The sequence below is a fragment of the Balaenoptera physalus genome (assembly GCF_965194825.1).
Source record: "Balaenoptera physalus genome assembly, chromosome: 6".
Lineage (NCBI taxonomy): Eukaryota > Metazoa > Chordata > Mammalia > Artiodactyla > Balaenopteridae > Balaenoptera > Balaenoptera physalus.
Genome location: NC_138885.1, coordinates 130,333,526 through 130,354,854, shown reverse-complemented (window position 1 = coordinate 130,354,854; position 21,329 = coordinate 130,333,526). Strand labels below are relative to the sequence as shown.

Here is a 21,329-nt window from a genome sequence, read left to right as displayed (position 1 = left end):
AAACAAAAAGTAAAATTTTAGTACATATCATATTTGTAAACAATGGCAAAGAGACAAGAGGTAAATACTGTTTGCTTATTTTTATTCTTTCTGCTTTAGTCATGTCTGAATGCAGGCAGCTCCTAGATTAACTAGCCTTGTGATCTTGGACAAATCACTTTACCTCTAAAAGTTTTTTTTCCCATTGGCAAAATGACAGTTTGAACTTGAGCATTTGAACTAGAGCACTACCACTAACAAAAGAAAAATTTTAATATCCAATCCTTGATTCAACTGAAAAATTTTTCTGAGGAAGCACAATATGTAAAATAATGAAATCAGAGCTAATTCTGTTAAATCAGAAGAGATTTTGGGCTTGAATCTGACCTGTTAATCTACCTCTTTCCACGTCCCCTAGACTATCCCTTGAGGGAGTGCAGAGAAACATAGTTTGAAAGCTAGTGAACAAGAACTAAGATCCAAGTATCAGTTGGCTAGATCTCTACTGGGCCCTCATAAGGCTGAGATTCTAGGAGGCTTCAGGGGTTGCAAACGTGAATGTCTTTAGGAACTGGTCAGGTAAACAAATGAGAAAAGTTGGACTGAAAGCAGTGTGGATTGAAGCAAACTGAAAAGTTCATGTCATATTTAAAGAGGACATGTTACTAGGGGTGTTAGATCCAGGGTCACTATGTAATTTTGTTTTTAAAAGTACACTTGAATCTGGATTTCGGACAAAATTTTGCTAGGCAGGCAAAAACGTGTTTAAGGCAGGTATGGCCCACGGGCTGTTGTGTTGCAGCCTCTGGCCTATAGTAACAGTGTCAGTGTTGGACCCCAGAACTCTGAGACACGAATCTTTTAGTTTATATAATATATAAAGTCCATACAAATAAGGCTTGTTTGTGCCCAGTCACCATCCTAATATGAATTCCAATTCTGGATCTCCACTGCTCACATTTCACTTCTCTTCACCTCAATATCACACAGACACCTTCATGTTTTGCATGTATTTATTTATGGCTGTGTTGGGCCTTTGTTGCTATGCAAGGGCTATCTCTAGTTGCGGTGAGCAACTATCTCTTTGTTGCGGTGTGCGGGCTTCTCATTGCGGTGGCTTCTCTTGTTGCGGAGCACAGGCTCTAGGTGCACGGGCTTCAGTAGTTGTCACACGTGGGCTCAGTAGTTGTGGCTCACGTGCTTAGTTGCTCCGTGGCATGTGAGATTTTCCCAGACCAGGGCTTGAACCCGTGTCCCCTGCATTGGCGGGCCGATTCTTAACCACTGCGCCACCAGGGAAGTCCTCCCTTCATGTTTTGCTTGGAGTTAGGAAGTGAGTACTAACTTTACTAAGCCAAAAAGCATTTTTTATAAGAATCAGGGTTCTACTGTTCAACCAAATAACCTAGATTTTCTTAATACTCCCTCTACAGATATTTCATTTAAGATTTTACCTAGAAATAAATCAGGTATACTTTAATTGTGTTTTTCCAACAGGAATGAGTTATACTTTTACTGTCTGCTTACATTCTTCCCTATTCTAACCCCTATATTCACAGAATGCTTACTATATATTAAGAATTTTGAAATACTGAAAAAGATTCCAAGGAGCCTCCAATCTAGTGAAGACAGATAATTAGATAATTAAAATAAGGCATAAAAGTATTATGATAGATATAACTGGGTACTAGGCCCACCTAACCCATGGTGGAGGCTGAATACAGTAGAAGAAGAGGGGGGAAAGGCTTCCTAGAGAATGTGATATTTGATCTAAGTTTTGAAGCTGAATTTTATTTTAATGAAACCTATCTTCTTCAGACTTAGAAACTAAACTAGCCTTTAGTTCTAATAGTTTGAGATTTAATATAAAACAAGGGCAAGTTTATTCTATTGATAGTGTTTGCACAGTTTTACAAACTTCACCATAAACTTTCTTAATCTTCAGCTTTTCTCCCTGAAGAAACCAAATCATTGAGTGAGTTCTCATAAACTTCACTCATTCCTTTGAAGTTGCCCTCTCCAGATTTTCTCTACTACCATTAACTTCTGAGAAATAAATTACAGGACCAAAATTTTTTTAATGCAGTTGCAGAAATGTTTTCCAGGATGAAAGGATATTAGCAAAGTGAAAAAGGGTAAGAAAATAATCTTATGCTCCTAATAGCAAATATGGCAGTACACAACTTTTATGTACTTAATAACACTAAAAAGAGAAATGGAAAGAAGCATCAAAACTTGATTGGTTCATCACAGATCAAATAGAGACTCACAAAAAAAAAAGATGGAAGGAGAGAAGGGCTCAAAGAGGAAGGAAGGGAAACCAGAGAGAGGACTTCTAGTAAAGATGGCAGAATAAAGCTAAAACAAAGAATTATTCTCTCCCCAATTTCTTAACAAATGACTCTAATTTAGTAGTACTGAATGAATGAGTAAAGGGTTGAAGCCTAAAACCACAAACTTCAAAAACTAGCAGCTAAAAGAAAACATAAAAGATTATGGAGTGGTAAAATGTTACTTCTAAATCCTATTTAAAAACCAGTTACCAAAAGTAGCCAATCTGAAAAGGTCATATACTGTATGATTCCAACTATATAACATTCTGGAAAAGGAAAAACTAAAGCTATAGAGACAGCAGAAAGATCAGTGGTTGCCCGGGGATTGGAGGGGGGGGTGGGGAGGGAGGGAGGGATGAAAAGGTAGAGCACAGAGGATTTTTAAGGCAGTGAAAGTATTCTGTATGATACTGTAAAGGTGGATACATATCATTACACATCTATCAAAACCCATAGAGACTGAACCCGAATGTAAACTAGAGACTGACAATATCTGGTCAGTTAAGTGTCAAGTCTTAGTATAGATACCTTGGAAAAAGAAGCAGCAATAAAAGAAATGGTGGTGAGCACTGAATCCCTTTAAATATGAAACTAAGACCAAACTGTGAGAATTATCATTTCACAAGAGTATGTAAATGTTACGAGCTATGACAATGTAAACATAATATAAAAATTTTGGAAGGTGGCAAAGAATGAGAAGGGAGAAACTATGGCATGTCAATGTCTGTATCATTTATACATGGGAGAGAATCAATACCATCAAGAACTGAAATGGTTTACTTCATCTAAAGTATCTATAGAATACTGTCCTTATTTATATACAGCTGCAATGACCTATCTTTAAATTAAAAAGAGAGAAAAATATAAATTGTACGTTAAACACTAAAAATTTAAGCAGAAAACTCTCAACTTCTTGGAAAATTAAAACAAAACAAACTTTACTAGACAAATGGATTAAAAGAGAAGGGTATTTGCCTCAAAAATTTAGAAAACGAGGACTTCCCTGGTGGTCCAGTGGCTAAGACTCCATGCTCCCAATGCAGGGGGCCTGGGTTAGATCCCTGGTCAGGGAACTAGATCCCACATGCATGCCACAACTAAGAGTTCGCATGCCACAACTAAAGATCCTACATGCTGCAACGAAGATCCTGCGTGATGCAACTAGGACCCAGCTCAGCCAAAATAAATAAATCAATTAATTAAAAAAAAATTTAGAAAACAGCACCAACATTCTAAAAAAAAAAGAAAAAGCAAATAAGAGTCAAGCAAAAATAAAGAATTTAGGGGAAAAAAAGACTAGCAATAGCATATAAACAAACAGAAATCTCTAACAAATCTAATTAAGAAAAAGATAATATAATCAAATTAGAAAGGAGACAGATTTTTTTAAAAGGCCTTATATATAAGGGAGATGACCTAAAATTAAAAAATAAGGACACTGAAAATCTTAATATGACTAAAAAATACTCTAAGTACAAAACCTGACAAGGTTAACAAAAAAACTTACTATATCAAAAACTTCAGCTTCTTTCTCTGATTTCCTTCACTAGAAATATAAACACATTTCTAGTTGACCAATAAAAGAATGGTTGCAATAAATATGACTAACAGTGTTTTTATTAGAAGAAATTAAGATAACCAACAAGTTTTAGAAAAGCTCATCTAGTAATAGAATTACTATGAAAACCTTGAGATACTATTGTTTTACCTTCCAAATTAGCAAAGATTAATGAAAAAGATTATATTCTACATGCCTAGGGTACAGTTAGAAAAAGAATCTCACACTTGAATAATGAAATAGTTATGCTTCCTCCCTTCTACCCTACTGAGGGAGATATCACCAGTAATAACAGTTAAAGAATAGGTTGAATGAACCCCAAGTCCAAGGTACTAAAGCACACCATTCTATCTTGAAAGGGTAGCCCATCTCTTTCTAAATAAACCATAGTGTAGTGGTGAAGAATGTGAATTCAGGAGCCAGTTGGTACAGTGTGCTATGCATTTACTAGGCAAATATTCCATGTATCTTATTTTAGGATGATTTAGCTGCTAGAATTTGTCTAAAACTTAATTTTTTCCTCAAAAAATTTCCGATGTCAACTTGTTTAAAACTGATATATACTAAGAAAATTAAAGGAAAAGAAATCAGCCAACACTCATTGACCACTTTACTAAGTGACTGGGACTGTTTTAGTTGTTTTACATATATTTTTAATCCTCCCAACACTATGAGGTAGACCTTACGAAACAAGAAAACAGACATAATGAGGGGAAATATAGCTAGTACTGTAAAGGGACTGGGATTCAAACCGTAATAGTCTGCAGTCTTAACTCTACTAAATTATTTCTATGAACTGCAGGGTCCAAATTTTCTCCAGGAATAATTTGTCCCAGACTAAATTTCTACTTTGTCATATAGTTAGAACAGATATTTCATTAGATTTAAACAGACAAATTAATCTGGAAGATTTAAAAACATTTACCTGCATCCAGTATGCCCTGGGCCAGAATAGCGCCAAACTTGGCCATGACATCATCATGTTTATCATTGATGACTTTGGAATACAGCTGTCTGAACTGATTCACCTGAAGGAACAAGAAAAAGAATTATAGTCTAGTTCTATTCACTTGCTGTGTCATTTTCGAGCGGGGAATAGACTGCTCAAATGGCAATGAGACCTGAGTTCTGATTCACAACATTCAAAAAGAGAGGGATCTGGACCGGATTTGAAGGGAGAACAGTCCCATGATTGAAATCATGGATGTCATGACTTTTCTGGTATGGGAGCACCAGCTCTGTTTTCAATCCTCATTCCACAGTGGATGATTCAGACTCAGGGGAATGCTGAGTGTGATTCCATATTGCACCACTGTTAGTCAGCAAGCTTAAACAGCTCAAGGGAACACTAAGGCTTTCAGTGAGCTTTGAATTACACCTCTTCTGTTCACCATCAACCTACAGATTTCCTAATGGGCACAGTCCTTCAGTTCTACCTTACAACAAATTACCTTTCACTGCAGCTGTGTGAGGTATATTTTGGATTTATATTCACATATACAATAAAGATTTTCATTATGCATACACATTAATTTTCAGAGGACACATCACAATAATTACTCTTACCAAAAGAATACATCAAGGGACTTTCCTGGTGGCGCAGTGGTTAAGAATCCACCTGCCAATGCAGGGGACACGGGTTGGATCCCTGGTCCAGGAAGATCCCACACGCCATGGAACAACTAAGCCTGTAGGTCTCAACTACTGAGCCTGTGCTCTAGAGCCTGCGAGCCACAACTACTGAGGCTGGTGTGACAACTACTGAAGCCCAGGCACCTAGAGCCCGTGCTCCGCAACAAGAGAAGCCATCGCAGTGAGAAGCCTGTGCACGCCAACGAAGAGTAGCCCCCGCTCGCCGCAACTAGAGAAAGCCCACACGCAGCAATGAAGACCCAATGCAGCCAAAAATAAAATTAATTAATTAAAAACAAAAAGGGAAAAAAAAATCGTAAAAAAAAAAAAAGAACACACCAAAATGGAATACATGCTGACTCATTCAGGGAGGGATTACTGGTAATTTTTGTTTCTTTATTATTTTCTGTATATTCTAAAATTAACATACATTACTTTTATAATTAGAAAATAATATTTATAAAATATATGTTCTCATCAAAATATCTGATTTTTGGGTGACAATAAGGGAAATATTTTATGCTTCCTCCATGTCTTACACTTCTCTATTTTCCCACCAAGTGCTTTTCAAATGGTAAGCACCCAGAAAGAAGTCGGCTTGTTCAAGAAGCACATGATCACAGAGCCCCCCCAAATCTGCCAAAGGCAGGAAATATTGAATTTGAGTTTCCCAATATAATGATTTCATCTGCATTACATATTCTTTCAGAATCTCTTGCCCTTTTCATTTACACCTTGGTCCGGGAGGCCACACTGTGATACAGTGCAGAGTTAACATAGGGTCAGACAACACTGGCTTATAAATACCTCTGCTCTAATAAGCTGTTTGGGTAAGTTACATGGCTTTTCTGAGTCTCAGTTTCTTCGTCTCTACAGGGATTACAACACCTACACGGTTGCTGTAAGGACTATATGAAGTAATACATATGTAAAGTAATGTGTAAAAGGCATTTTATGATTCAGTGAGCATGGCTGTCTTACCACATCAGAGCAGAGTCCTATCAGTCCTCCACGACTATCCTCTCTGCAACCTAAATACTGCTACCAAAATGATATTCCTTAAAATGGTTCTCACTTATTTATTCATAGGCAACAACAGAATGTGACAGGGAAAACAATGAACTAACTCTGCCACTACCCAGCATATGACCATTAGCAAGCCACTCACTTCTTTACATCTTACTTTCTCTAACTATAAAACCCTGCACGATGAGATCATCACAAAATTCCCTTCTAGTTTTAAAAATCCTAAGGTTTGATGCTTTTACTCTGGTTCAACAGGTCAAATTCCTTTGATTCTTAACTTATTTTAGATGAACACTTACATTACCTTATATAGGATGGAAATTTTATGTGCTAACAGTTTACGAAATAGTTCATGAACTTACAAAAAGAAACGCTGGACAAAGCACTGTATGTACATTATAAGGAAGAATTTAAATATAAAACCACACCCCAAACAATAGGATAACATTTGGTGAAACTGAAAGATGGAATTAAAAAAATCAATGCAAATACATAATGGGTTTATCCAATCAATATTAAGTAGACTAGTACTTTAAAAAGCTAGTTTTTGTTCATCACTTAAAAATTTTTCCTCACATTACTTATGCAGCAGTAACTTAATTTTCATTATTATGATTCTTCATAAAGAATTATTATATTAGTAGGTTAGGATAGTATCTTACATTTGGAAGGCGACTTTGAGCCCATCTGGTCTACTCTGCCTAATTTACAGATGTGAAAAAGGGAACCAAGATAGGTAAAATGACTGGCTTGCTTGTGATCACAAACAATTAATTGCAGTCATGGCTAAGGATCATTATTTTCTGACTCAATTTCATCGCTATGAATAGTATGGCCCCCACATAAAACAAATTAGAATTTGTAGGAGAAAATAATATTAATTTCCCATTTTATATTATGATAATCTCACAGAAAAGAATTAAATTTCAGACAATGCTGTGAACCATGCCTTCTGCTGTGCCTGATTATCTAAAATCTACCTTCTCCAAATCCTGCATTTTAAACACTCATCATGTTTTTAACTCTATACACCTTATACTGTTGGAAAAAAACAAAACCCATACATCTATGTCAGAGAGAAAAATAAAGGATGGGAGAAGGGCATAAAGTTCCGTAAACGTTTTTTCTGTGGTTACTTATCACCTAGGTATGTCTCTTCCTGTTTTTTTTTTTTTCCTGTTTTCCTGGATATAGAAATGAAGCTGTACATCAGGGATTAGTTTTAGAGGTTTTTTTTCCCTTTTCTCTTTCTATGACATTACATTAGCTCTTATGACTTCAACTAGGTATATAACTCCTTCCACGAACTCACTGAGGCCAGATGAATTTTGGAATTCAGAATTTAGAAAGGTGACATGGTGCACACACCATAAATCATGCAATATCCTCAGTGGAGCGTGGGGGTAATATCCCGTAATCAACCAAATTAATATTTCTGAAGCAGCAAAATGAATATTTACTAAATGGGATAAAGGCTATAAATGAGTTCATAGTGGCTCAGATTTTACAGCCAAACGAGTCCTTAAAGACAGACAAAACTCTCAGTTTTCAGACCTTTCTGTAAATTGGAATTGCAGATAAAGGGCCATGAACTTATATAATTTATCTGGGCTAGCTCCCATCTCTTTCTTTAGTTCTGATTTTTTTCCTATGCTCTCATCTTGTCTCCAACTGACTTGCTATAATCTCAAACTTAACATGCCTAATGTGAAAATTATCTTTATTCTTTTTCAAGATTCCTGGCAATGCTATCATGATTTCCCCACTATCAATATCCCAAGTGATGTTTTCAGCTCCCTCCTCAATCTTATTAGTATTATTTTGTTCATGGTAGTTGGTTGTACCTTTTCTTTATATTACCACCAACACTTTTAGGGTCCAAATCCCTGTCTTACTTAAGGCAACAGTATGGTAATACAAATTACTACTTAAAAATGTGTTATGCTGTAAAATAAAACCTTATAATATAAAAGTTCATGCTGATTTACTTTAAAACTGCAAAAGCTGATCAAACTTTGCCAAATATGATCCTACTTCCAAAAAGGGTACATATCAGTGGTGGGAGAAGCTTCCTTGTTAACAGGCCTCAGGCTAGATGATATTAGGCAAGGAGGAGCACAGGATCCCATTCTTACACTTTAATATTTTTATCTGATTCTATATATGATACTTGTTATATACATGTTCAAATAACTGCTAACAGTGGAGTTCATTTAATAAGAAAAACAGAAGATAGATCCTTCATAAAGAGTTGGGTTCTGGAGACAAAATAACTCCAAGGACCTATAAAAGAACAGTATTCTAGTTAAATGGTTCTGAACCTCTGGTCTAAGAGCCTTCTAAATTGGGTTTGTAATCACCCAAGGGTGTATGTGTGTTCTGGGGTCTATGTTTGTGAGAGTGAGTGAGCAAGAAACTGGCAGAAGAAAAGCAAAGATGTACTGGAGTTAAACTAAGACCACAATGTGTAGAGCTTAGTGTTAAGACAGCGTTTTGTAAAAGGATGTGAAGTAGATCATGACTGCATAAAAAACATTTCCTTTGGAAATTTCCATTAAAAATCTCACAAAATATCTGAGAAATGTCCCTTCTGTATTCCTTTGAGGAGGGGTTATAGTCTTGAAATTAACACTTGATCTTTGATTTCAAGGCATTTTCATGGACTGGTTTGTAACCTTGTGACTAGGACTCTGTAGCCTTGAGAACTTACTTCTCTTCAAGCTTGTTAACAGCTTTTTCTTTTCAGCAATATCACATACCATCCCAAAAGAATATCAATTTTTTAAATTTTGGCCATGCCATGTGGCTTGCAGGATCTTAGTTCCCGGAGCAGGGATTGAGCCCGTGTCCCCTGCAGTGGAAGTGCGAAGTCCCAACCACTGGACTGCCAGGAAATTCCCAGAATGTCAATGTTGCCTTCTTCACAATTATCAGGTAAGAGAGAGATATAGTCTACAAAGCTCTTGATCACATGCTTAAGAGCAGAAAACAATGAAACAGAACTTAAAGTTTAAGGATTCATGAACTGAGTAACAATTTTACTCTAAGGGATAGTGTTTCCAGAAAGAACATTTGTTGTATACACTTTTGCTTTTGTAGTCACTAGGGTACACATTTAACTTTCCCCATTGAGTTTATATTAATGGCACAGCCTACCAGCTATAACTGCATTTTAACATTCTTATCAATACCCAAGATTCTGATACAATGTGAAGATGCAAGTGTACACCACATATTCACATCAGCTAAGACTTCATTCAACAAAATTTATGGAATGATTACAAAATACTAATTATTTAAACTGCTGTATTTTTTACATTTTCTAAATATGAAAAAGTTTTGTTTATTAGAATAAATAGTTGAAAGGTTTTTGAAACTATACAGCCTACCCTAACCTAACCCCACCCCCATTACAAAGTACTCTGCCATTGTTGGTGCAGAGCTTATGGTTATAAAATCAATGAAATCCTACAGCAGAGGATGGGAAGATGGCAAAACATTTGTCATGTTCACAATACATATAACAAGAAAGCAACATGCAAGGTCAAAGTGAATAAATATCTATACATTACTGTTAGGGGACGTGCATTCGATGGCCAAACTTCCTTCTTTAATGACATTACTCAGTTGGATAACCTCCAGCTGATAAAGCTCAACAGAAGATCAAAAGTAGAAATAAAAGATGCAAAAGCTACTCATAACTGTTCTATTTAAAAACAAAAACCAAAAAGAAATGTGGTCTGTTTGAAAAGATGTTTATATTCTAGAAGATATAATATATTAAGTAATGTATTATTAAAAGAGGATGAGAAGTTTGATTCTATTTTTGCAATAATCCAATTTTTATAAGTCTTAAAAGTGATTTTAGGAGAGAGTAGGACTGGATTAAAAAAAAAAAAAAAAAGACAGCAACAAAAATGATAACAACTGCTCAGAAAAGGAAATCTACTAAAGTTCCACAGAATAATCAATGAGTTCTGAAATATTTTTCTCCTCCCCCCCGCAGTCTATCTATTGATACTTTGCTAAAAATGAATCTGCTTAATGAGGCAGAAGACAGTATACCAGTGGCTTTTTCTGTTGTCAATTTCTTTGACTGTTTCTTATATAGGAGCAGAATTATACAAGGTTGTTAAATGCCCTAACTTTAAGAATTAAAGATCTGAAATTACTGCATAAGCTATATACATCTATTAAACATGTCAAACATGGTAATTTTTAGTATATGTAATAAGATTTATGCATTTTCTATTTCTCAACAAAATGAGAAGTTCTGGGTGAGGTGCCAAGATACATTAGATACCAAAGTCTGAAATGAGGTCTGAGAGACTATCATGAGGAAATTTTAAAACAGATGCCTCAAAATCTGTTATGGGGTCATCCACACGGTATATATGAGGACTTGATTGTATCAACAGAAGGATATGTGAAAAGGATTTCTCTACGGGGAAAACTGGGCTTTAAGTCTTTCCCACTAACTCTAAGCCTAGAGATGGGCTTCAGAGAGACCATGTGGTGAGCATGTGGTGAGCCTAGTATGATCAGTGGTCACTGTGCACTGACATCTGACACATGAGTTATGAGGCATTAGCTACTGACTGAGGCACAAGCAATGAGGGAGGGAGGGAGAAGAAGAGAGGGAGGGGGAGAGAAAGGGAGACGCAGGCAAAGCTGCACTGAGAGCCTATTATACTCCTACCTACAAGAAGGGCAAAAAAATGCAATAGTGTTTCTGTGGACAGATGTGGGTCAAAGAAGAAAGAAAGCCTTCCTGGAGCCATTTGAAACCCTGCCCAAGGGATCTCCAATGAGGGCAATGACATTCTAACAGAGAATCTGGATGTACTCATTTCTAAACTGAGATTGTATATACTATATAAAGTTTTTATTACCTCAGAAGGATGGATCCAAAAAAAATCACAGACCACTTAGTTTGTATCTTGTATCACAGGAACAAGTTATCCTACCGAATAAATTTTAAAAGGACAGCAGGAGGCATAAATTCAAGTTGATTTTTATGATTTTGTCAACCCATGAGTTCTAATTTTTCAAGTATGGCTATATAACTGAATTAACAAAGTGACCATACATTTATAAAAAAATGCAATCAAAGAGTATTATATACTTAAAGTTTTCCCATTCTCCTACCTCTTTACTTTCTGTGAGTTCAGTGTATACCATATTTGAGGTAGAAATGTCCTCAAAAGAAGATAAGCTACCAAAGAAAAGCCTGAACCAGCTCTCTTCTAGAGAATTCTTTTGTTTTCTCACCTTGGGACAAGTGATTTCAGTCTGCTGGATCATGATGAGAGCCGAAGCTATGAGAGCTCCTTGCCTCACATAGTTCACAGGGTCATTTGTCATTGGTTCTAGCAAATTAATTGCTTCCTGAAAGCATTAAAAAAAAACCATTTAATAAAGTTTATATAGCTAAATTTTCAGATTAGTTACTGTCTTTCTAAGTCAATATTTTCATTTAACATTGTAATCACAAGTTAATTTAAGACTACTTGGATGCAACAGTCAGAACTGAGTATGCTTTAAGTTTCAATATAATTGATGGTAAGTGAAAAGGAAGCTTACAACACAAGTGCTCCTGTCTTGGGGTAAAAGAGATAAAAAAGAAAGTAGAAAAAATGAGATTAATGTTTGATAAACACCTATTATTTTCCAGGTGCAGTGGGAGGTATTTTATATATATTATCCGTTTAATCCTCTTCATCCTAAAACAACAACAGCAGCAATACAAAACAATCTTTATAAACAAAGAAACAGAGTTAGGTAAAGTAAATTGCCAAAAATCACATAAGTGTAGCAAACTCAGGCCAGTCTGACTCTAAGTATCCAACTTTCTTCAAATACTAGAGTAAGATAATATCTTAAGATGATTTTACAAAACCTAATTTAAAAAATTAAATAAATCGAATGTAAATTGAAACAAACAAAAAACAAAGAGAAACAATACAAAACAAAACAGAAAAGATTTTACCTGCTAGGAGAATGGCAACACAAATTAAGTCAAATAGGACTAGAAATGATTCCATGGTTACACTTCCCACGTATGGTGGGATTTTCCAAAATGTTTACCAGGATATCCCCAATACCATATTCTTCAGAATACCAGTTCTATGAAAACAGGATTCCTTGATTAAATAAGTTTGGGAGCTCCTGCATACTGTATATCATCCCCTCTTGCAATTCAAAAATGTATCTAGCACACCAAGGGCTCCAGGAGTGTACATATCATAACAAAAGGTTCAAGAAACCCTATTAAAGAAACTACTAGACCTTTGCATAGCCCAGCATCTGTTCATTGTATTTGACCAAGAACTCTTTTACTCCATATAACTTCTATTACACACCCTGCAGGACCTTTGTTCAGTGCCCCTTACAAGATCTTTAGGTAGGTATAAATTTGGAGGAACAAAGCAATTAGTTTATATGATTATCAAACTTATTTTAATACAGTATGTCATTTCTCAAATGTCTTTTGTTCCAAAGCCAAGTAAAGGAAGAATAAATTGAATCCTTTTTTGGGGGACATGGGGGGAATGACTTCGGCTTTCCTTTCACGTCAATTTATTTATTTAAAAAAAATCAGAGCGAGAGACTGGTTCAAGATAGCGGAGTAGAAGGATGTGTGCTCACTTCCTCTTGCGAGAGCACCGGAATCACAACTAACTGCTGAACAATCATCGACAGGAAGACACTGGAACTCACCAGAAAAGATACCCCACATCCAAAGACAAAGGAGAAGCCATAATGAGATGGTAGGAGGGGGCCAATCACAATAAAATCAAATCCCATAACTGCTGGGTGGGTGACTCACAAACTGAAGAACACTTATACCACAGAAGTCCACCCACTGGAGTGAAGGTTCTGAGCCCCACGTCAGGCTTCCCAACCTGGGGGTCCGGCAATGGGAGGAAGAATTCCTAGAGAATCAGACTTTGAAGGCTAGTGGGATTTGATTGCAGGACTTCGACAGGACTGGGGGAAACAGAGACTCCACTCTTGAAGGGCATACACAAAGTAGTGTGCACATTGGGATCCAGGGGAAGGAGCAGTGACCCCACAGGAGACTGAACCAGACCTACCTGCTAGTTTTGGAGGGTCTCCTGCAGAGGTGGGGGGTGGCTGTGTCTCACCGTGAGGACAAGGACACTGGCAGCAGAAGTTCTGGGAAGTACTCCTTGGCGTGAGCCCTCCCAGAGTCTGCCATTAGCCCCACCAAAGAGCCAGGTAGGATCCAGTGTTGGGTCGCCTCAGGCCAAACAACCAACAGGGAGGGAACCCAGCCCCCCATCCCCCACCCCCGCCCATCAGCAGACAAGCGGATTAAAGTTTTACTGAGCTCTGCCCACCAGAGCAACAGCCAGCTCTACCCACCACCAGTCCCTCCTATCAGGAAACTTGCACAAGCCTCTTAGACAGCCTCATCCACCAGAGGGCAGACAGCAGAAGCAAGAAGAACTACAATCCTGAAGCCTGTGGAACAAAAAACACATTCACAGAAAGATAGACAAGATGAAAAGGCAGAGGGCTATGTACTAGATGAAGTAACAAGATAAAACCCCTGAAAAACAACTAAATGAAGTGGAGATAGGAAACCTTCCAGAAAAAGAATTCAGAATAATGATAGTGAAGATGATCCAGGACCTCGGAAACAGAATGGAGGCAAAAAGATCGAGAAGATGCAAGAAATGTTTAACAAAGACCTAGAAGAATTAAAGAACAAACAAACAGAGATGACCAATACAATAACTGAAATGAAAACTACACTAGAAGGAATCAATAGCAGAATAACTGAGGCAGAAGAATGGATAAGTGACCCGGAAGACAGAATGGTGGAATTCACTGCTGCGGAACAGAATAAAGAAAAAAGAATGAAACGAAATGAAGACAGCCTAATAGACCTCTGGGACAACATTAAATGCAACAACATTCGCATTACAGGGATCCCAGAAGGAGAAAAGAGAGAGAAAGGACCAGAGAAAATATCCAAAGAGATTATAGTCGAAAACTTCCTTAACATGGGAAAGGAAATATCCACCCAAGTCCAGGAAGCACAGAGTGCCAGGCACGATAAACCCAAGGAGAAACACGGCAAGACACATAGTAATCAAACCAACAAAAATTAAAGACAGAAAAATTACTGAAAGTAACAAGGGGAAAACGACAAATAACATACAAGGGAACTCCCATAAGGTTAACAGCTGATTTCTCAGCAGAAACTCTATAGGCCAGAAGGGAGTGGCATGACATAGTTCAAGTGATGAAAGGGAAGAACCTACAACCAAGATTACTCTACCCAGCAAGGATCTCATTCAGATTCGATGGAGAAATCAACAGTTTAAAGACAAGCAAAAGCTAAAAGAATTCAGCACCACCGAACCAGCTCTACAACAAATGCTAGAAGAACTTCTTTAAGTGGGAAACACAAGAGAAGAAAAGGACCTACAAAAACAAACCCAAAACAATTAAGAAAATGGTAATAGGAACATACATATCGATAATTACTTTAAACATGAATGGATTAAATGCTCCAACCAAAAGACACAGGCTCGCTGAATGGATACAAAAACAAGACCCATATATATGCTGTCTACAAGAGACCCACTTTAGACCTAGGGACACATACAGACTGAAAGTGAGGGGATGGAAAAAGATATTCTATGCAAATGGAAATCAAAAGAAAGCTGGAGAAGCAATATTCATATCAGATAAAATAGACTTTAAAGAGTGTTACAAGAGACAAGGAAGGACACTACATAATGATCAAGGGATCAATCCAAGAAGATATAACAATTATAAATATATATGCACCCAACACAGGAGCACCTCAATACATAAGGCAACTGCTAACAGCTATAAAAGAGGAAATCCACAGTAACACAATAATAGTGGGGGACTTTAACACCTCACTTACACCAACGGACAGATCATCCAAACAGAAAATTAATAAGGAAACAGAAGCTTTAAATGACACAGTAGACCAGACAGATTTAACTGATAGGACATTCCATCCAAAAAGAGCAGATTACACTTTCTTCTCAAGTGCACACAGAACATTCTCCAGGATAGATCACATCTTGGGTCACAAAACAAGCCTCAGTAAATTTAAGAAAACTGAAATCATATCAAGCATCTTTTCTGACCACAACACTATGAGATTAGAAATGAATTACAGGGAAAAAAAAAAAGTAAAAAACACAAACACATGGAGGCTAAACAATACGTTACTAAATAACCAAGAGATCACTGAAGAAATCAAAGAGGAAATCAAAACATACCTAGAGACAAATGACAATGAAAACACGATGATCCAAAACCTATGGGATGCAGCAAAAGCAGTTCTAAGAGGGAAGTTTATAGCTATACAAGCCTACCTCAAGAAACAAGAGAAATCTCAAATAAACAATCTAACCTTACACCTGAAGGAACTAGAGAAGAAGAACAAACAAAACCCAAAGTTAGCAGAAGGAAAGAAATCATAAAGATCAGAGCAGAAATAAATGAAATAGAAACAAAGAAAACAACAGAAAAGATCAATGAAACTAAAAGCTGGGTATTTGAGAAGATAAACAAAATTGATAAACCATTAGCCAGACTCATCAAGAAAAAGAGGGAGAGGACTCAAATCAATAAAATTAGAAATGAAAAAGGAGAAGTTACAACAGACACCGCAGAAATACAAAGCATCCTGAGAGACTACTACAAGCAACTCTATGCCAACAAAATGGACAACCTGGAAGAAATGGACAAATTCGTAAAAAGGTATAACCTTCCAAGACTGAACCAGGAAGAAATAGAAAATATGAACAGACAAATCACAAGTAATGAAATTGTAAATGTGATTAAAAATCTTCCAACAAACAAAAGTCCAGGACCAGACTGCTTCACAGGTGAATTCTATCAAACATGTAGAGAAGAGCTAACACCCATCCTTCTCAAACTCTTCCAGAAAACTGCAGAGGAAGGAACACTCCCAAACTCATTGTACGAGGCCACCATCACCCTGATACCAAAACCAGACAAAGATATGACAAAAAAAGAAAATTACAGACCAATATCACTGATGAATATAGATGCAAAAATCCTCTACAAAATACTAGCAAACAGAATCCAACAACACATTAAAAGGATCATACACCACGATCAAGTGGGATTTATCCCGGAGATGCAAAGATTCTTCAATATACACAAATCAATCAATGTGATACACCATATTAACAAATTGAAGAATAAAACCCATGTGATCATCTCAATAGATCCAGAAAAAGCTTTTGACAAAATTTAACACCCATTTATGGTAAAAACTCTCCAGAAAGTGGGCATAGAGGGAACCTACCGCAACATAATAAAGACCATATATGACAAACCTACAGCAAACATCATTCTCAATGGTGAAAAACTGAAAGCATTTCCTCTAAGATCAGGAACAAGACAAGGATGTCCACTCTCGCCACTATTATTCAACATAGTTTTGGAAGTCCTAGCCATGGCAATAAGAGAAGAAAAAGAAAAGGAATACAAATTGGAAAAGAAGAAGTAAAACTGTATGCAGATGACATGATACTATACATAGAGAATCCTAAAGATGCTACCAGAAAACTACTAGAGCTAATCAATGAATTTGGTAAAGTTGCAGGATACAAAATTAATGCACAGAAATCTCTTGCATTCCTATACACTAATGATGAAAAATCTGAAAGAGAAATTAAGGAAACACTCCCATTTACCACTGCAACAAAAAGAATAAAATACCTAGGAATAAACCTACCTAGGGAGACAAAAGACCTATATACAGAAAACTATTAAGACACTGATGAAAGAAATTAATGATACAAACAGATGGAGAGATATACCATGTTCTTGGATTGGAGGAATCAATATTGTGAAAATGACTATACTACCCAAAGTAATCTACAGATTCAATGCAATCCCTATCAAATTACCAATGGCATTTTTTACAGAACTAGAACAAAAAAGTCTAAAAATCTGTATGGCGACACAAAAGACCCCGAATAGCCAAAGCAGTCTTGAGGGAAAAAAATGGAGCTGGAGGAATCAGACTCTGTGACTTCAGACTATACTACAGAGCTATAGTAACCAAGACAATATGGTACTGGCAGAAAAACAGAAATATAGATCAATGGAACAGGATAGAAAGCCCAGAGATAAACCCATGCACCTATGGTCAACTAATCTATGACAAAGGAGGCAAGGATATACAATGGAGAAAAGACAGTCTCTTCAGTAAGTGGTGCTGGGGAAATTGGACAGCTACATGTAAAAGAATGAAATTAGAACACTCCCTAACTCCATAGACAAAAACTCAAAATGGATTAGAGACCTAAATCTAAGGACAGACACTATAAAACTCTTAGAGGAAAACATAGGAAGAACACTCTTTGACATAAATCACAGCAAGAGATTTTTTGATCTACCTCTTAGAGTAATGGAAATAAAGACAAAAATAAACAAATGGGACCTAATGAAACTTAAAAGCTTTTGCAAAGCAAAGGAAACTACAAACACGACGAAAAGACAACTCTCAGAATGGGAGAAAATATTTGCAAACGAATCAACTGACAAAGGATTAATCTCTAAAATATATAAACAGCTCATGCAGCTCAATATTAAAAACACAAACAACCCAATCCAAAAATGGGCAGAAGATCTAAATAGACATTTCTCCAAAGAAGACATACAGATGGCCAAGAAGGATATGAAAAGCTGCTCAACATCACTAATTATTAGGGAAATGCAAATCAAAACTACAATGAGGTATCACCTCACACCAGTTAGAATGGGCATCGTCAGAAAATCTAGAAACAACAAATGCTGGAGAGGGTGTGGAGAAAAGTGAACCTTCTTGCACTGTTGGTGGGAATGTAAATTGATACAGCCACTATGGAGAACAGTATGGAGGGTCCTTAAAAAACTAAAAATAGAATTACCATATGACACAGCAATCCCACTCCTGGGCATTTACCCAGAGAAAACTATAATTCAAAAAGACACATGCACCCCAATGTTCACTGCAGCACTGTTTACAATAGCCAGGTCATGGAAGCCACCTAAATGCCCATCAACAGATGAATGGATAAAGAAGATGTGGTACATATATACAATGGAATATTACTCAGCCATAAAAAGGAATGAAATTGGGTCATTTGTAGAGACGTGGATGGACCTAGAGACTGTCATACAGAGTGAAGTAAATCAGAAAGAAAAACAAATATCGTATATTAACACATATATGTGGAATCTAGAAAAATGGTACAGATGAACCGATTTGTAGAGGAGAAACAGACACAGATGTAGAGAAGAAACGTATGGACACTAAGGGGGGAAAGTGGCGGGGGGATGGTGGTGGTGGTGGTGTGATGAATTGGGAGATTGGGATTGACACATATACACCAATATGTATAAAATAGATAACTAATAAGAACCTGCTGTATAAAAAAATAAATAAAATTCAAAAATTCAAAAAAGAAAAATCAGAGCAATTAACAGATAATACAAATACCATATAAATGTATTCTTTCTCCTCACTTCCCTGAAAAATGTAGTGCCGTTGTTTAGAAGAGAAAGTTTTGCAAACGTTACTCATATTGTCAATATTGTTTATAAAGTAGTCATGATAAAAATATAAGAGAATTTCCAACTTGTAAGTTAAAAGACACTAACTTGGCCTTTGAGGTATGTGATATGACCTCAAAGATACATTTTAGAATAAATAGGTGTTTCAGGCTTTTAAGAAACAAAATTAAAGTGCCAAGCTTCAGACAGATAGGTATTGATACGTAGATCATACAAACTATCTAGAAATAAAGCAGACTTGTTTAGTATGAGTAATGAAGAATTTTCATTGAATTAACTTGTCAGATACTGTGTCTCAAAGAACATTTGCTCCTAGATACCATATTAAGTTTAGAATAATCTGGAAAGAAAAAAATCTAATTTACATTTAACTTATGAGGTCTGACATAAATGTCTACTAAACACCGGAGGGAGAAAATACTTAGTAAAACATCCAACTATATTTTTCCTTTGTTTATAGAACAGCTGTGTCCTAGAAAAAAATGAAGGCCAATTTCTATAAACTGTATTTTATACACACAATGACTTTTCTAATAAAACTGAAGATACATTCTCATGTAAGAAATTCTCCTCCAAAAGAAATGAAAACATTTAAAAAACAAAACTGTGAGGACAGAGACCATGTCCAACTTGTTCTTCATCATATCCTTAAAATGATCTTCCCTTCATCATTCATTTGACAAACATTTACTGAAACTCTACTATGTGCCAGGTCTGACTTTAGGTTTTAGCAGTGAACATTCTGTTCTCAGGGACCTTACATTTCAGTGGAGAGAAGACAGACAATAAATAAATAGGTGTAAAAATATGTCAGGTGGTGATAAGTGCTATGAAGAAAAATAAAGCAGGGTAAGGAGACAGAATGAGAATATTGGAAGGTCATGTCTCTATAAATTTTTATACAATTCTTGCCACATATAGTGAAAATGCCTATTTTAATTCCTAGCTTCAATAATGTTTTATGTGACTAGAAAAAAAATTATTTGTATCCAATACTAATACTATTTATTAGAGAAAAAGTCAAGCAAGTTAAAATCTAATTCCTGGAATCAATCAATAAACTAATAATTATGCTTTGCTTTACTTTAGTTTGGACAAGAGATGATTTTTAAAAAGTGGCTCCTTTCTGATGTAAAGACACTGGGAATATAACCATGTTCTTGTTCCCTCTCTCTCTCTCTCTCTCTTTCACACACACACACACACACACACACACACGCCTGTGTGCTATTAAAAGAAAAGTGCACCTTTTGGGGAACTGGCCAAGGTGTGTTCATGTGCTCTATGAAAGGCAAAATGTGGTGATTTATGTTATTGCTGTGAATCAAGAATACTTGTTATTAAAGCATTGGTGCATTTCTTTATGACTCTCATGACAAACTGTTTTCAAATCATCAATGTACCTAACCCAACTCTTTATTTTGTCACTTTTGTGGGCTTAACAAATACCAGGTTATCTATTATGTTCTTGAGGAGAAAACAGGCAAACAGCAGTTAAATATATACTTAAAACAAACACACAAAAAAATCAAACTGAGCTGACTGTGGTGGCCTCAAATAAGAACTTTGATTTCCACAATACTTATTATGCAAATTAAACATGTAAAATAACAATGTAAAGTGGCCAGAGTAGCTCTTCAAAGAAAAAAATACTATTTCTTCTTTTTAAAGAAATCAATGCTTTCATAAAAAATTCAACAGCATTGTTTTCATTAGAGCCATCCATGTAATGTGGTGGTTTGTTCTTAAACGGCTTTGAGCAATCCAGCATAGTTAAGTGAGGAAGTTCTGGGAAGCTTAACTTGTGAGGCAAGTTAAGTCTTACAGATCACACCACACTTGTATTTTTACAACTGTTACATAAACTTTTCGGCTAGGGAAAACAGTCTGGCCCCAGAAAAGAACTGACCGCATTGGCTTTGGCCTTTACCTTGTTTCCTGTACCAGCACAGCAGATACCCAGGGCCATTGCAGCTCCGTAACGCACATGAGGATTGTAACTCTCTGACAACAATGAAACGACACTGGGGCACTGTTCAGGGGTCCTGATGAGAAACAGAGAAAGTGAAGACAGTGTTATAGATAACATATTTTAAATCAAGATGGAAGAATTTTAATCAATTTTTTGAAAGTTATGGGAAACAACAGAGTTATATTTAACACAGAAGTTGCAGAATTAAAAATCTCCAATA

General features: G+C 36.3%; 1 protein-coding gene across 2 annotated transcripts in view; it reads right to left on the bottom strand.

The window, feature by feature from the left end:
- The window catches only part of PSMD1 (proteasome 26S subunit, non-ATPase 1), a 102,997-nt gene that overhangs the window by 19,193 nt on the left and 62,475 nt on the right, over positions 1–21,329 (bottom strand). For both annotated transcript variants that reach the window (XM_082466168.1, XM_082466169.1), the window contains 3 exons: positions 21,068–21,182; positions 11,800–11,916; positions 4,796–4,898 (listed from right to left, as the gene is read on the bottom strand). In XM_082466168.1, the coding sequence (XP_082322294.1) occupies positions 4,796–4,898; positions 11,800–11,916; positions 21,068–21,182 (335 nt within the window). The remainder of the gene's footprint in view (positions 1–4,795; positions 4,899–11,799; positions 11,917–21,067; positions 21,183–21,329) is intronic.